Below are 18,672 nucleotides of genomic sequence, written 5' to 3'. Positions count from 1 at the left end.
TCACCCTTGCCCAGGACACTTCACCCTTGCCCCCGGTGCCGCTCACACTGGTGAATGAATGATGAATAAATGATAGGTGGTGGTCGGAGGGGCCGTAGGCGCAAACTGGCAGCCTCGCTTCCAACAGCCTACCCCAGGGCAGCTGTGGCTACAAATGTAGCTTACCACCACCAGGTGTGAATGAAAGATGGGTTCCCACTTCTCTGTGAGCGCTTTGAGTATCTAATAATAGAAAAGCGCGATATAAAATCAAATCCATCATCATCATCATATAGATGCTATTTCATGTGCAGAGTGTTCTAATATTGTTATAAAACATATTTAAAGGTCGTAAAAAATGTATGCTCTAAGTATGATAATATTAGATTTATGATAACAAATCCTACTCCGTGGAAATTACCGGTAATACTGTTAGTTCAAGTAACAATTTTTTAAAAAATTAAAATTAACATAAAAAACACAAGATACACTTTAATTAGTGCACCAACCCAAAAAACCTCCCTCCCCCATTTACACTCATTCATACTCATTCACACAAAAGGGGTTGTTTCTTCCTGTTATTAAATTTCTGGTTCCTACAGTATAAAACAATACAGTCTGCAAGGGATACAGTCCTTGAAGCACACATGATTGTGTGTGCTGCTGGTCCACTAATATTTTCATTGATTACTATTTTTTATGTAATTTTTTTTATATTGTTGTACTTTCTTTTTTATTCAAGAAAATGTTTTTTATTTATTTATTTTATTTTATTTTTAAATTAAAAAAAAGGACCTTATCTTCACCAGACCAGGTTGTCAATGAAGTTAGATTGTTTAAAAGGTTCTTAAAAGGTCCGGTAACAATTAGACGCGATAAATGAGGGACCACTGTATACCAACCAACTAGGGATGTAACGATAAACGGTATTATTGATAACCGTGGTACAACGTCCGAAGGTAATTTTATGCTTTTAAATTGAAATGATCGAAAAACCGTGATTAATAACTGCACTTTGATAAATTGACTATTGCTAGCTTAAATGCTAACATGAAAACAAGAGTCACTAACGTCTTTCTCCATTAAGAAACGACATACTCCAATACCCGTCCATCCATTGATTTTCTACCGCTTGTCCCTCTTGGGATCACGGGTGGGCTGAAGCCTATCCCAGCTGCACTCGGGCGCAAGGCGGGGTATGCCCTGGACGAGTCGCCACCTCATCGCTTATAAAACCACATTACTGTCTGAGCAACAAAGATATTCAATTGTGCACATTGAATCTACAAGTTGTGCTACCTTAGAACAGATACAAGACGGATGTGTTTCTGCTGTGTTTTCAAGGGTTGCTGAACAGAGTAGGACGCCACAATGCCCACCAAAAAACCTAATAAATAATAAAACATGTTGCTACGCATTTATTATTTAAGTAAATTTTAAAGGAACTCTTTTATGCCAAACCCACTTTTCTTACCTATTGGTACCTGCTGTTGTGTATTTGGGATCTGCATAAGCCCAGAAAATTTGAAATCAAATTGTGGAGGCATTGCGAAGATATTTATAAACCAATCTTGCCTTCCTTCATACTTCTGGGAAACGAGTAGTTCGGAAATTGCCCATTGGTGACGTCAGCGGATTACCCATATATTGTATAAATTTACCCAAAGTGCTTTGCGCGAGTGCGCCATTGTAGTCTGTGCTTTTGTCAATAAGCTCCTTCTTTTTTGCTATCCTCTTGTGGGGAAGACTGGCTCGTATATGCACATGCATCTTCCACTGTTGCCATTTCTAATACAAAGCAGCGTATGGTTTGAACTAATATCTGTCAGTAGACACAAAGACAACAAAGATGGCGGGAAGAAGACGCAGTCAAAGTGAAGATGGTCTATGCCAGTGGTCCCCAACCTTTTTGTAGCTGCGGACCGGTCTACGCTTGAAAATTTGTCCCACGGACAGGGGGTGGGGGGCCCTTTTTTTTTTTTTTGGCATAAAGAAATACAATCATGTGTGCTTATCCCTGCAGACTGTATTGATCTATATTGATATATAATGTATATATTGTGTTTTTTATGTTGATTTAATAAAAATAAATAAATAAATAAATAAAAACAATTTTATTATTATTTTTATTATTTTTTAATTTCTTGTGCAGCCCGGTATCAATCAGTCCACGGACCGGTACCGGGCCACGGACCGGTACCGGGCCACGGACCGGTGGTTGGGGACCACTGGTCTATGCAACATTTAACCAAATAACCACCATTACATGTTATGTAGACCACAAGAAAGGGTTTTAAACGTCGAAAAAAATCATAATATGTGTTGTTGGTTGAAAAAATAACATTCAACGAGCAGTTCGGAATTAGCCCATTGGTGACGTCACCGGATTATCCATATATTGTATACATTTACCCAAAGTGCTTTGCGTCATTGTAGTCTGTGCTTTTGTCAATAAGCTCCTTCTTTTTTGCTATCCTCTTGTTGTGGGAAAGACTGGCTCGTATAGGCACAAGCACCTTCCGCTGTTGCCATTTCTAATACAAATACAAAGCAGCGTATAGTTTGAACTAATATCTGGCGGGAAGAAGACAGTCTATGAAACACTTAATCAAAGAACCACCATTACATGTTATGTAGACCACAAAAAAGGGTTTTAAACGTAGAAAAAAATCATAATATGACCTATTTAAAGTGAAAAGTGATATAAAATACTACGACTAAAACACTATCAGTGAAACATTATCATGAAAAGTAGGGCGTTCTCTAACAAGTGTGTCAATTTATCCTAATTGGTTGAAAAAAATAACATTCAAATAAAAAAAATAAAAAAATATATATATTTTTTTAAATAAAATAAAATAACATTCAACGAGCAGTTTGGAATTTCTCCATTGGTGACGTCAGTGGATTATCCATATATTGTATAAATTTACCCAAAGTGCGTTACGCGAGTGCGCCATTGTAGTCTGTGCTTTTTTTTTTTTGCTATCCTCTTGTTGTGGGGAAGACTGGCTTGTCTATGCACATGCACCTTTACTGTTGCCATTTCTAATACAAAGCAGCGTATAGTTTGAACTAATATCTGTCGGTAGATGCAAAGACAGCAAAGATGGCGGGAAGAAGATGCGGTCAAAGTTTATACGTCGGAAAAAAACTAAATATGACCTCTTTAAAGTGATAGAAGTGATAAGGGATATAAAATACTAAGACTAAAACACTATCAGCGAAGCCTTAATAATAATAATAATGGATTAGATTTTTTTAGCACTTTTCTAGACACTCAAAGCGCTGCACAGAGAAGTGAGAACCCATCATTCATTCACTCCACATTCACACCTGGTGGTGGTAAGCTACATCTGCAGCCACAGCTGCCCTGGGGCAGACTGACGGAAGTGTGGCTGCTAGTTTGCGCCTACGGCCCGTCCGACCATCAACCATCATTCATTCACCAGTGTGAGCGGCACTGGGGGCAAGGGTGAAGTGTCCTGCCCAAGGACACAACGGCAGTGATTTGAATGGCAAGAGGCGGGGAGCGAACCTGCAACCTGGCACGGCTGCTCTACCTACCATGCCATGCCGCAATGTAAAATAGTGCGTTTTGTAACAAGTGTGTCAATTTATCTTAGTTGGTTGAAAAAAAACTAAAAAAATCATTGTTACGTTTCTAAACCCAACACACCTTCATCCTTCTCTTGGCTGCCGTCATAGAAGTAGATATGTTGGGTGGTTATCTCCAGGCGGCCGGGCACCACGTCAACCACCGTCACCAGCTCACAGTCTTCCCCCAACACCAGTTTCTCCTTTTGACCCGCCTCCTCTGTTTCCAGCCTGCCGGACAACAACAAAATGATCCAACAAGTTCAGGTGCATCCCAGGTGACGGTCAACCAGGCATCAATTACGTGACCACAGTCAGATTGACTTACGGGTTGATGGCTGCAGCAGGGTCATCCTCAGGCAGTTCCAAGACGTCATCTTCCAAGTTGGTCACCTTGACCTGCTTCACAGCCTCCAGCAGCAGCGATTCTGGGTTTAGCAACTGCTGTTGGACACCTGAGCAAAGCCAAAGAAGTTGAAATATTCTCATCAAATAGTGGAGAATGTCATGTCACGTTCAAAACCAGATGTGTTTTGGTACCGAGGTTGTCTCGCAGAGCGCTGGCCTCCTTGTGAGGGTCGAAGTTGTAATTCCGGACCAGCTTCAGCCTCATGCGGGAGAAGTTCTCAGCGCTGGATAGCTTCCAGCGCATCTTATCCTGCTGCCTGTTACAAAGACGTCAAAGAGTGATTGAGCAAGATTACCCCCTTGTGCCGAGTGTCAGCTTTCCATTCACAACATACTTCAGGGATGCACCTTTTTTTGTCAAACTTTCCAAATGCAGCAGCAATACGAATAAGCCCTTTTTAAGCCATTCTTTGTAGTAGCGTCTTCTGCGGCAGATTGTTGGCTTTTAAAACGCCTGGCATTTCGGGTGGCTGATAAGGTTTGATGTGTTGAAGCGAAAAAAAAAATGTTCCCCCTTGAATGTTTGCAAAACAATTGGTGCTGTATAATCACCCGCCATACAGTAATATATGATGTCTATTACCTGACACCTTCTATGTTAGCTACTTCTCTTTGTTTATAATGTCTATTTTCTGCTGGATTTACTCTCTATTTTATGCTGCAGCTGTTACATATACTGTAATATTTTACATGGTAATTTTTATATATTGTATATATGATACAAACATATAATATAATATATCAGTATATATCCTATACTGTACATATATTATGTAAATATTACGTATATTTGTTATATTTTATATTGCTTTTAGTGTATTTTATACCTGCGTTGTCCTTTCCATCTTTTCCATCACTTGTAACTGAGCTACTGTGTGGAACAATTTCCCTTGTGGATCATTAAAGCTTGTCTAAGTCTAAGTCTAAATAGCAGGCGAAATGTCTTAATCAGAAACAGTAAAGAAGTCGATTGACGCCATGTTTGTTTACAATGAGCTCAGGAGACGTTTATGACAACATGACACATCGGGATGGTTACCGAATCCGGTACCTAGCGAGTACCGATTCAAAAGTGCCATGTTTGGGTATCTGGGTTGTGCCGGACGCCACGCGTGGTTACCTATTCTTTCCACTAAGTGATCACTCCATCAAAATGGGAGTGGACTCAGCCAAACCACCTAGTGTTGCAAGTTTCAATGTCAACAAAGAAATTAACTAAAAAAAAACGCTCCAATGTAAGCAAAGTACGGCTCCACTTTTCCACAAATTAGTGACTTTAACTTTTTAATTTTAACACCCTATTGATGACAACGACAAGTAATATACGTGTTACAATCCCACGGCTGGTGGGTAATTAGTACAATACTTATAGTATTAACACTTTGTAGGGCACAACAGATAGGAAAGACTGAAACGACCAACACCATAAACTATACACTGCTGCAACTTAGGTTATGTTTACAGTGCAGGGTCGGATTGTCCAATTCAGACTTTTTTTTGTCAAATCCGACCATTTCATGTGATTTCTAATGTGAATGCAATCTGACCTGTATGCGGACATGACGTTGTGACGTCGCACGCACTGCAGTGGTTAAGGAAGTAAAAATGGCTTCAGCTCTAGTCGGTCTCAGTACTGGCACATTTGTGGAAATTTCAAAGATTTTGTGCAATCAAAGTCAACGTTCTCTGGACCGAATTACAGCGAGTTGAAAATTGGGAAGGAAGAGGACAAATATATTGTGGCTCTCACAGTTTTCCGGAATATTTTGCTTCGATGTCTAAAGAACGTGTCTGTGGGCAAGCAGTTGGAGACAGGAGTGGTGGATCTTTCACGTGAGTTCCTAAAACATTTTATTGTCACCTGTTTTGAGTTGAGTTTGTGTTTTTTTGGAACATGCATGCATACAACATGATACATCACAATTCCCAGTTTCTCTATTCAACATGTTTGAAAAGGAGTAGGAAGAAGCAGAGATTATTTAATCCTACCCCTTTTTCCTTTACATAGCAGTTGCTAAAACTTTTGTTCACTTCCTATTCTCAATTTATTCACAATATACTCCATAAGTAATAACATTAAAAATAAATAAATAATAATTAGTGAAGTAAGTTATATTTCACATGGTGAGATCAATAAGATTATCTAAAAAAAATTATGAACGGATTGAATAAATTCAGAATGTTTATCATGGTTCTTCTTTTTTGTACTTTATAAACAATTTAAGTTCGAAGAGTTTCTTGTATTGGATCATATTAGTACATTGTTTGATTTATTTTGTTAATCCATTCCATAATTTAATTCCACATACTGATATACTGAAGGTCTTAAGTGTTGTACATGTGTTCAAATGTTTTAAATTAAATTTTTCTCTAAGATTATATTTCTTTGTTTTCTGCTACGTTGTCAACTACTTATTTTGTAACTGTCTATTTTGGCCAATAATTTTGACGCTTATCGCTTTTGATGATGTTCTGGTCGGACGGATGCGACCTGAGCGCGGAAGGGTTCACGTTGGGGACGCAGTGCAAATGTATTCAATTTATTTTCACATACAAAAGAGGCCTGGGTCGGATATAATAAAATTCGGAATTGCACTGTTCACACCGACATGAAAAAATGTGATACAGGTCGAATATGGGCAACAAAATGGGAATCGACCTGCAGTGTGAACGAGGCCATAGTGTCATACCTGCAAATGATACTAAGAAAAGTCACGATGAAACAACATAACAACTGGACAGCAGTTATCATAATAAGCACATTTTTAAATGTTGCAAAAAAAAAAAAAAAAAAAAAAGTTTATTACCAAAAACATTTAATATTAATTAACACACACAAAAGTCACGAAAATTGGTCCAGTTGAGTACTGGTACCGATTCCTAGGTACCCGGAATCAGTACTGTATCAGTTCAAATGTAAACGACTCCTAATGACATGTAGGAGAAAATGAGCACTTGATTTGCTCACCCTCAGTCATAATTCCCTCTACACCAGTGGTTATTAACCTTGTTGGAGGTACCGAACCCCACCAGTTTTATATGCGCATTCACGGATTCCTTCTTTAGTGAAAAATAATTTTTTTTATTTTTTTCCAAATTCAAGACAAAGTTATGTTTTTGACAACACTTTAGTATGGGGAACATATTCTAAGTAACAAAGACTTAATTTATAGTTTTTTGGACACTGGGGGAACATATTCTAAGTAACAAAGACTTAATTTAGAGTTATTTGGTTAGGGTTAGAGAGTTAGGGCCAGGGTTAGAGGGTTATAACCTTGCCGAATAAGGCATTAATAAGCACTTAATAATGGCTAGTTAAGAGCCAATATGTTACTAATTTGCATGTTAATAAGCAACTAATTATTGGTGAATATGTTCCCCATACTAAAGTGTTACCATGTTTTTTTACTGGTGCACAAAATGAACCGTGCATGAACATCACCTTGTTCAAACAACAAAACCAACACAGTGCATAAACTCACAACAAATCACACACCTGCAAATCAGTGTGACTTCTGCTGTTGGCGTATCCGTAATACGCAGATAGAGAGAAGTTTTTATTTACACAATGTGTCGGGTGTGTCTTGACCTCCGCCGAACCCCTGAGCCCGACTCACCGAACCCCTAGGGTTCGATCGAACCCAGGTTAAGAACCACTGTTCTACACGTACAGTACTACGATTGACCTGACTTACATGAAGCCCGTTTTGCATCTAAAGACACAACATGCAGGCAGTAAATATCAGTACCTTTCGGCCCAAGGCCCCCGTTCACAAATAAAGCCTCGCCGAGCTGCCTTCCACTGCCTGAGAGAGGCACTGTTCTGGCTATGCTGCTGCTTCAACATGCTGTTGTACCTCAGGTTCTCCTGACGACTTCGACGGGAGAAAGGCTCGACAAACTGTTCCTAAAGTAAAAAAAGACATAAATGATTGACAGGTTAGTAATAAGGCTGCAACAATTAGTCAACATTGTGGACAATAAAATGTGTTGCCGACAATTATATTTGTCGACAATAGTCGTGACGTCATTACTCGTGTTTTTTCGGGCGGAAGTGGGTCACCGGCAAAAACATGGCCAGTACTAAATTGTAAAGTGTAAGAACATCTCCTCTTATTGTTGTTAAAAACATGAACACCTTGCTCATTTTGCAAAGCGGACCTTGTTTTTATGGCAGTACATCTGTGATACGCCAGCGTTTAAAGCGGAGACATGATGTCGGACATTTGGAGGGAGGATGCATCTCAGCCTCGGTAAGAGTGTTAGCTTATGCCTTGCTAGCTAACTAACAAGTGTGAGACGGAGTTGTGTGAAAATAACTTTAACTATAATTGTAGCTAAACTTTGTCTACATCAGTTCAAGTACTTTTTAAAGCAGCGTCAATTTGCAGTGCCTTAAAGGCCTACTGAAACCCACTACTACCGACCACGCAGTCTGATAGTTTATATATCAATGATGAAATCTTAACATTGCAACACATGCCAATACGGCCGGGTTAACTTATAAAGTGCAATTTTAAATTTCCCGCGAAACTTCCGGTTGAAAACGTCTATGTATGATGACATATGCGCGTGACGTCAATCGTTGAAACGGAAGTACAGTATTCGGACACATTGTATCAAATACAAAAAGCTCTGTTTTCATCGCAAAATTCCCCAGTATTCTGGACATCTGTGTTGGTGAATCTTTTGCAATTTGTTTGATGAACAATGAAGACTGCAAAGTAGAAAGCTGTAGGTGGGATCGGTGTATTAGCGGCTGGCTGTAGCAACACAACCAGGAGGACTTTGACTTGGATAGCAGACGCGCTATCCGACGCTAGCCGCCGACCGCATTGATGATCGGGTGAAGTCCTTCGTCGCTCCGTCGATCGCTGGAACGCAGGTGAGCACGGGTGCTGATGAGCAGATGAGGGCTGGCTGGCGTAGGTGGATAGCTAATGTTTTTAGCATAGCTCTGTGTTGCTAAGTTAGCTTAAATGGCGTCGTTAATAGTATTGTTGATTTTCTGTCTATCCTTCCAGTCAGGGGCTTATTTCTTTTGTTTCTATCTGCAGTTAAGCCCGATGCTATCACGTTAGCTCCGTAGCTAAAGTGCTTCGCCGATGTATTGTCGTGGAGATAAAAGTCACTGTGAATGTCCATTTCGCGTTCTCGACTCTCATTATCAAGAGGATATAGTATCCGAGGTGGTTTAAAATACAAATCCGTGATCCACAATAGAAAAAGGAGAGAGTGTGGAATCCAATGAGCCAGCTTGTACCTAAGTTACGGTCAGAGCGAAAAAAGATGCGTCCTGCACTGCACTCTAGGCCTTCACTCTCACGTTCCTCACCCACAAATCTTTCATCCTGGCTCAAATTAATGGGGTAATCGTCGCTTTCTCGGTCCGAATCGCTCTCGCTGCTGGTGTACACAATGGGGAAATGTGAGGAGCCTTTCAACCTGTGACGTCACGCTACTTCCGGTACAGGCAAGGCTTTTTTTATCAGCGACCAAAAGTTGCAAACTTTATCGTCGATGTTCTCTACTAAATCCTTTCAGCAAAAATATGGCAATATCGCCAAATGATCAAGTATGACACATAGAATGGATCTGCTATCCCCGTTTAAATAAAAACATTTCATTTCAGTAGGCCTTTAAAAAAGGCACTTTAGCAAACGTGAACTGTGTGCGCGCAACACACACACACACACACACACCCACACCCACACCCACACACACACACACCCACACACACACACACACACACAGACACAGACACACACACACACACACACACACACACACACACACACACACACACACACACACACACACACACACACACACACACACACACACACACACACACACACACACACACACACACACACACACACACACACACACACAGGCACCAATGTGGAGGTATCATAAGATTAAACATACAATCTATTAAATAGCCAACATTTTAAGAATTAATCAAAGATACATTTCTACACATTGAGTCTATTAGAGTGCTAAAACTGCCAAGAGTTAATCAATAACCATTATATCAATGTGCAGCTTTTTAAATAACACAAAATGCTTTTCTTTTTGAGGAAGTTAGATTTTGTGTTTTGTTTGTGTTCATTGCTGCTATTTTAACTGTTTTTTAAATACATAAACAAAGTTATTATTATTATTATTATTTTTTTTTAGCAATTTGCTTTTCCTTTCTTTTAAATGGACAACATTTTAATAGTAATTTAAATTTTTCTAGTTACAGTATGAATAAATATTTATGATATTAATTAGTCATCTTTGTTGTTCGTAATAAGCACATGTCTAAAATAACTTAAGCTGCATTTAGAAGTCCATGTAAAAAAGTTAAATATGTGTACGGTTTATTAACCGACTAATCGTTCAGATAACCGTTGACTAATCGACTATCCAAATAATCGTTAGTACAGGGTTTTATTTGAATCTAACTCACCTGGAAGCGGATTTTGCTCTCCCCTCGCTCCCGCTCTCTCTTATGCAGACTGACCATGAAGGACTCATAGCACTCCTTCCAGTAGAGGGCCATGGTCTCATGGCCCTGACTAAAGGTCTCAATTTCATACTGCTTCATGTACGGAATGATCTGAAAACAAACGGAAGTGACGTTACTTGTGCCATTATCTCAAACAAGCCCCAATACACTCCAGTCTCATACATATTTGTCCAGGTAGACGCGCCACTCGGCGGAGTTGCAGTATAATTGGAAGTCCTCGAAGAAAGAGGGACTGCCATTGGTATCGGGCAATTGGGGAAGGTGCAGATCCATATAAAGGACGCGATGGACTTTGGAGAGGAGTGTTCGCAACAGAGGAACCAGGAAGGTGTACGTTTCCTCTGTGTTCTCCTGGATAGCAGGCCGAAGGATGCCCTCCACCTTGCCCAACAGGTAGCAGGCCTCGTCCTGGCTGGACACCTCCTTCATTTGTAGGATGAAATTGAGCTTGGCAGTGGCGATTGCACACACCTGCGATGACAAAAGGAGAACGGGATGAGTACGCATTTAATGATGGCACCACTTTGTTGAGTTAAAACAAAACAAGGACAACGATACAGTGGAACCTCGATTTGCCAACCCCTCTATTAGCGAACTTTTGGATCGAGACAAATGCGACCTAAGAACGCTTCATTTATTCATTCATTTTGCGTCCCAACTGCAGGCAAAAAGCAGTGCTCAGCAATTTTGGGGAGGCGGAGCCCTCCACGTCACTTGCTGTACAGTACTAGTCACTTCTCAGCACTTCAGTGTGTGACTTTTCTGTTTGTTTTTTTCTGTCCTTTTTGCTAACTCAATATAGTCCCAAAAAGACAACAGACCGGCGTGGAAAGAAGGAGAGAAAAAAAGACTATGGCCAAGAGTACATTAATGCCGCTCGCAAGTATGGAAACATAAAAAAAGTCAGCTTCGTACCACAGCAAGTTTTAATTGTGATGAGACCTGAGTTTTCTGGAAAAAATGCCAAAGCAGACTTATTTCACAGCAGAGGAGAAGACCTACCTCTCGTTCAACGGCGCCTGTACACATGCCCCAGCCTTCTAATTCTTCCGTTCATCCCGTGGTAAGTAAGGGGATTTTACTTTTTTAAAATGTTTTTATTGTAGCATTATGGTTGTTAAAGTCAAGTATCTTGGTGATTTCTTGTCGTTTGTGAGGGCACCAAAGGGACTTCTGTGTGTGTGCGCGTGCTGGTAGAGCCGCTTGTTTTGTTGTCGTTTGACGTGTTAATAAAGAAAAAGTTGATCCGTTGCCCCCTTCAATCCATCAATTTTCTATCGCTTGTCCCTCTCGGGGACGAGGGGGGTGCTGTAGCCTATCTCCCCTTGTTATGTTTAAATTACAGTACTGTATAAAACTTCATATTGTGTTCAAAGTGTACAAACTAAAATATAGACTTTTGTTGAGGCTGGAAACCATTATTAATATTTACATTGGAGAAATTTGCCTCGCTATACAAACTTTCTGATTTAGGAACCCTGTTCAAGGACCAGTTAAGTTGGTAAACCGAGGTTAAACCGTATGTGGTTAAGACAATGTTTGACCTCGGAGCCTTCTTGAGCCATGAAGCCCAGCATCAGTCTCAGTCCAACTTGGGAGAGCTGGAACCACTGGGTACCAGCAGAGTACCACACCATGAGGCAGTCCATCAGTGTCACAGACTCCTCCAGCACCTTCTCGGTCCACAGCGCTGGGTTGATCAGGCCCTCAGCTTGCAGGAAGTCTTGTACCATGTGAAGCAGACGCACCGCGTTCTCCGTGTGTTGAGGCAACGTGGCGGCGGACGCCTCGCGGTTGTCGCTCACCGCCCATTCCAACATACGCTCCAGAAGACTGTGCACAGAGGGGAGGGGACAGTGGACACCGTTACCGTGGGAGCATCTACGTGGAGTTCTGCTCGGATCGAGGGCCGGACCTGAGTTTGATTTGGTCGACAGGAAGCAGCAGCTCGTTGGCTGTCCCCAGCTTGGTGAGAGCGGAAAAGACTTGGCCGCGCTCTAGCCAGGCGGAATCGTCAGAACCTTCAACTCCACGCCACATCACACACAGCAGGATCTCCAGCAACATGCTGCACAGTTCGTCCTCAGCTCGCTAGGCACCAACAACAACATTTTTTTAGAAATGGTAAATATTAGCAATCCCTTTATCTCACCTCTGTGCCATTGTAGGACTCCCCCAGTGAGAGGTTGTCACTGAAGAGGAAGGTGTCTTCAGCCAGGGAGGCGTTTGCGTCCAAACTCCCCGAGTTCGTTGGAAAAGGCTTGGAGGTCTCCAGTGGTGAGGGCGTGCTGGGCCCGCTGCCAGGTGTCTGGCTGCCACTGTCCAAGCCCTCATAGGTTTGCAGGTGAGACAGATCCAGGGTTAAACCCCCGGATTTCCCCACCACCCAGGGCTTGACTTGGGCTTGTGGCTCGGTGGAAGCGGAGGAGGACGGAGTGTCCAGCAGTGAGATGACATCGCTGTTGTCCAGGCTGTCCACAGAGCGAGTGTCGCCCATGCTAAGCCAGTCGTCGTCCGGGCGGTCCAAGCGGCCGGCGCTGCCCGCCCTTGTTCTACGATCTAGCGGCAACTCCAGGCGGTTATTAATACTCCCACCGGGCCGGTTCACATCCAGGCTGCAGGTGCTGACGGTGTCTGCATTTCGGGATTGGGACGAGCCTTCGCCCCGCAAGTAAAGTCTAGTCAGCGTGTCCTGCCAACACTGCTGCTTTGAGATCTGGAAAGCAGCTTCTTGTTGGGACTGTAGCAACTGGTACACCTAAACACATGGTAAACAGGAACTTCTTGAAAGTCTTCTGGGTAGGGTTCTAGAAGCTGTTGGGGTGTTAAAGGGAACTGCACTTATTTTGGAATTTTGTCTATCATTCACAATTCTTATGTGACAAAAGCACTTTTTTACGCCTTCTAACTCACGAGCAAAAGTCAGCTAACAATGGTGCCAATGTGAGTCGCTGTATTCCGCCTATTAAATATATATACATAATATATATATACAGTATATACATACATAATACAGCGAGAGCGAGAGAGAGAGAGATGCACATACATACATAGATATATAAAATAAATCTTGGCCAATACCGACAAAAGAAGGCCGATATCAATATATGTCAAAATGCCAAATATCGGCGCCGATAGTCGGTTCGGCCGATAATCAGTCGATCCCTACTATGAGTATAATAGAACAATCACTTACTGCACAATGTCTGCTCTCACAGGATGCCGACTAATCCTTACGCAGGTTTAAAAAAGAAGGTACCGCAAACAAGTGTCTTTTCATGTCTTTCTTGCCATCTCCGGGTATAAGTTGAATGAAGTTGTCAAAGTTTATGTCCACAGCCTTCTACTATCCAGGTGAGAGGCATGAATTATAACCTACAAATAACTTTCACCAACTCAGAGGCGGTGTAGCAGCTCACCGGCTCAATATGTCAATATAGCAGCATATGCAAGTTAGCTCATTGTGATCACGGTGCCGCTAAAACTAAATTGTCCGTGTTAGCAATTATGATAACAATATTGCTAATACTTGGTACATATTTAGGTCAGGAGATGTAAATAGAGTATTTTTGGCGTTTTTGGATGTATTTTTAGAGGGCTTTATAGGCAGAATAGTGTACTCTCATTAGCTGCATTGTTAGCCACCTCGTACTTGCCGTATATGCATAAAAAAAGAAAACCATGTGTTCTTGTCTTAAATAGGTATTGTAAATGATAGGCAAAATTCCAAAAATAGTGCAGTTTCTCTTTAAGGGCATTGCCTAACAATTATTTATTGAATTTACAAGTCAAAAAGGTAGGTTTAAGGACAAATTTAAGCAAGTTCCTCACCCTTTTGCAGACAATGAGCCGTACGCTGGGTCCTGATCGATGAGTTAACTGAACCAATGCCATCAAGTCCTTGTAGTGCACCACATGATCTGTAAATTATTAGGAAGCAATGTTGGGTTAGGTTTGATACAGTGTGCGCTAAACTGTGTTGCATTAGTGGGAGAAAACAGCTGACCTGTATGGAGGACCTGGTTGAGGACACAGCGAACGAGCGTTGGAGTTATGTGAAGATCGGAGAAGATCAGCGACAGGCCGCCGTAACCCGCCTCCCTCAGCCTCAAACGCTGCTTGTTCTTCTCATAGACACGGTCGCATCGCAACATGCGCTCAAACAGCTGTGCAGAGGGACACGCAAATATGCATAACTTGTGAGATTATTTGTTCTTAGAAGTTCTGCAAATTGAGTATGTTCCAAGATACGTGGTTGGAAAAGCAGTGGAACCTCCAATGACAAACTTAATTGACTAGAAAAAATTGTATTTGGAAATAAATTCCCCCATAATCTTTGAAATAATGGAATTATGGATAATTGTTTCCATCCTTGACAACTACTACTACTAAGGGGGAATAATGAGCATTCAGTAAAGTAACAATCATCAACAATAATAGTCCTACAGCCTTTGCTTTATTAACTATCAGTGAAAACATTCCACTGGCACTGCAGTCAACAAGCTCCTTCAGTCCGCAGACTACAATGCTCAGCTAAAACAGCACACACTCATGACACTCTTCTCTCATGAAACATCTTAACTGCATACACCAGATATATGAAGAAAAAAAATGTCTTTCCCTAGTAATTAATTACATCTATTAAAGAATACTTATGTTGGTAATTCAAATATTTTTTGGGGAAAGTAATGAGTAACTGTATTTAGTAACTTTTTTAAAGTAATTTTCCCAATATTGTTAACATGTAAGAGTGCTTTTACTTTAGAGTAATACAACTCAAGTAAAAGTAGTCTTGTAGTCATCTAATCAAGTATAGATAAATAAGTATTCAGTGAAAAAGTACAGAGTAACTGGTGTGTAACTTCTGATTGATTTACCATTTTTTAATGGTACTCGTACTACAACTGTTGTGTGTATGTGTGTGTGCGCGCGCGTGTATGTGAGAGAGAGGTCCTACTACCACATATACCACAAAGATGTACATTTTACAGTCACTTATGACAATATACCAGGTCTAATGTTAGCGTGCAGCTAAAACCAGAGGTGGGTAGTAACATTTACTCCGTTACATCTACTTGAGTAACTTTTGGGATAAATTGTACTTCTAAGAGTAGTTTTAATGCAACATACTTTTACTTTTACTTGAGTATATTTATAGAGAAGAAACGCTACTTTTACTCCGCTCCATTTATCTACATTCAACTCGCTACTGATTTTTATCGATCTGTTAATGCACGCTTTGTTTGTTTTGGTTTGTCAGACAGACCTTCAAAGTAGGATCTATGCATGCCTGCGTTTCACCAATCAGACTCAGTCACTGGTGACGTATGACTCCGTTTCGCCAGTCAGATGCAGTCACTGGTGACGTTTGACTCCGTTTCACCAATCAGATGCAGTCACTGGTGACGTTGGACCAATCAAACAGAGCCAGGCGGTCACATGACCGTCACACGTGGACCCTGACTTAAACAAGTTGAAAAACTTATTGGGGTGTTACCATTTAGTGGTCAATTGTACGGAATATGTACTGTACTGTGCAATCTATTAATAAAAGTTTCAATCAATCAATCAATCAAAAGTGTAAAGGAAAAAAGACACTTTTTTTATTTCAACCGTACCTCCCGTCAAAAGCCTAAAAGACTGACCGCACAGTTCCTGTCTTCACAATAAAAGTGCCGCTCCATCGCGCCTTTGCTAACAAAATAAGAGTCTCCAAAAGCCAGCGCAAACAAGCTAGCAAGCTACGGAGTTTGCCGCCAATGTATTTCTTGTAAAGTGTATAAAAACGAATATGGAAGCTGGACAAATAAGATGTCAAAAACCAACCACTTGCATGTGGTATTACACAGAAAGGAGGAACTTTTTTTCTCCTCCATTTGAAAACGTGGACGTTATCAGCACTACTGTCTGATTCCAATCAATGCAAGTCATCAGAGTCAGGTAATACACCAACTTATATTCTTGTCTTAATGAAAGAAAGGAATCTATATGTTGAACATGCATGTATATTCATTAAAACACCTTTAACATGTGAACAAAAACGGCAAAATAAATAAATATAAATTATATACTGTATATATATATATATATATATATATATATATATATATATATATATATATATATATATATATATATATATATATATATATATATATATGATATGTGTGTGTATGAATATGTATATATGAGGTAGATCACCTCGACTTGGTCATTTATTAAGTAATTGATTAACGTTGAAAAACTTATTGGGGTGTTACCATTTAGTGGTCAATTGTACGGAATATGTACTGTACTGTGCAATCTACTAATACAAGTTTCAATCAATCAATCAATGAATGCCTACTGAGCCTATGGTGCTGTTAAGTTATTGTGGCTCAATTTGCCTTAATTTTTTTAATTTTAATGTATTATTATTTGATATATATTATTGTTTTAGTTGCTTAAGAGATATTCCTGGCTCTGAATTTGCTCATTGCTATTTTTATGTTTTTGTGCATTATTTGTTGCTGTCATCATTAAACGAACAGGTTACTCATCAGTTACTCCGTACTTGAGAAGTTTTTTCACAACATAGTTTTTTACTTTTACTCAAGTAAATATTTTGGTGACTACTCCTTACTTTTACTTGAGTAATACATCTCTAAAGTAACAGTAGTCTTACTTGAGTACAATTTCTGGCTACTCTACCCACCTCTGGCTAAAACATAAAGACATCTCAAATTTAGCACAACATGTTTTCTCTAGTTGGAAGTAGAATTCTTATGGGTTGAAACGTGAACATTTCTTCTGACACGGATGACAGCGCATGGTATAAATGTTCTTTTTCCTAGTTTGTATGTAAACATTGACGATGCCTCATCTGACGTCATGTTATTTTTTAAAGTGTGTAGTTTGAGTGCGGTCATGTGACTTTCAGGCTCCGTTTGATTGGTGAAATGGAGTTAACTGTCAATACTGCTTACGTTGGATAAAATAGTATCTAAACTTTTCCCACTGAAGGCCGCACACTGAAAAAATAAAGCATTCGGGGGCCATTTTGATATTATTTCCAAAACCAATACAATACTTTTTTTTTTTTCACTTTTAGGGCTCCCCAGAAGGGTCTCAGTCATAAACATTTTTAAAAATAAGTCAAATTATAATAAAACATTTTTAATTCAACGCTTAAAATTTATGCATCAACTTCTGGTCTATCGGTCAATATAAATATATTTTTTGTTTTTAAAGTTTAATGCTCTTTTCATCAAAACCATGTTTATTATGGGAAAAACACAAAAATATTCAAAATTTCCATCCCAAAAATAGTTCAAAGAGGAATATTTGATGTGACGTAATCGGATAGGTCAATAATTCATATCATTGATAGGTCAATAATTCATATAATTGATTTTAATGAATTATTATTTTTTGAGCAATGACAGTTTTTGGGAAAACTCTCATAAAAGTGTTAAACATAAGTCATGCATTTTTTTTAATTAAGTCTGTAGATTAACTTCAGATTTATCGATTATATATATATATATATATATATATATATATATACATACATATATATACACATATATATATATATATATATATATATATATATATATATATATATATATATATATATATATATATATATATATATATATATATATATATACACACACACAAACAATGTTTTTTTAGTTTGTTGTTTGAAGTATTTTGTATTATTTTGTTTCATTATTGTTTTTTGAGTAATCGCAGCTTTAAATAAAAAAAACAACAAACAGCAGCTTTGTAATATTAGAGTCAATATATTGCAAGTTTTTCCTGTTACATTTTATCTGTTTGCTTTTTTATTCCACTTTTATGTTGTTTTTCCTTTTAAATAGAATTTTTCAAAATGTGTCGCAAAGCTCCCTCGGGTCACACTTTGGACATCCCTGGATTGGTATAACACGAGTCATGTGACCTTGCACACTGGAAAAAGTCTCTCTAACGAGCCAAATTAACGCATCTTTGCAGGCAATGATCAAAAGATGATATATTTAATGATGACATACATAAAAGTAGCAATCGGAATGAAACTCAATGTAATGGAGTAAAAGTAGTGTTTCTTCCTCACAAGTAAAAAGTATGTTGCATTAAAACCACTCCGACAGGTAAAATTGATTCAAAAAGCAACTTAAGTAAATGTA

At 39.5% G+C, this 18,672-nt stretch overlaps 1 protein-coding gene across 1 annotated transcript in view; it reads right to left on the bottom strand.

Annotated features, from left to right (window-relative positions):
* Positions 1-18,672, bottom strand: part of nbeal1 (neurobeachin-like 1) — a 117,789-nt gene that overhangs the window by 39,883 nt on the left and 59,234 nt on the right. The window contains 11 exon segments of the mRNA XM_062058685.1: positions 3,659-3,807; positions 3,905-4,031; positions 4,117-4,241; positions 7,734-7,891; positions 10,442-10,591; positions 10,664-10,972; positions 12,046-12,334; positions 12,417-12,592; positions 12,654-13,259; positions 14,333-14,421; positions 14,508-14,667. Coding sequence (XP_061914669.1) covers positions 3,659-3,807; positions 3,905-4,031; positions 4,117-4,241; positions 7,734-7,891; positions 10,442-10,591; positions 10,664-10,972; positions 12,046-12,334; positions 12,417-12,592; positions 12,654-13,259; positions 14,333-14,421; positions 14,508-14,667 — 2,338 coding nt within the window.

The sequence above is a fragment of the Entelurus aequoreus genome, linkage group LG01 (assembly GCF_033978785.1).
Source record: "Entelurus aequoreus isolate RoL-2023_Sb linkage group LG01, RoL_Eaeq_v1.1, whole genome shotgun sequence".
NCBI classification, from domain to species: Eukaryota; Metazoa; Chordata; class Actinopteri; order Syngnathiformes; family Syngnathidae; genus Entelurus; species Entelurus aequoreus.
The sequence above is the reverse complement of the archived record's forward strand: the minus strand, read 5'-3'. Positions and strand labels throughout refer to the sequence as shown.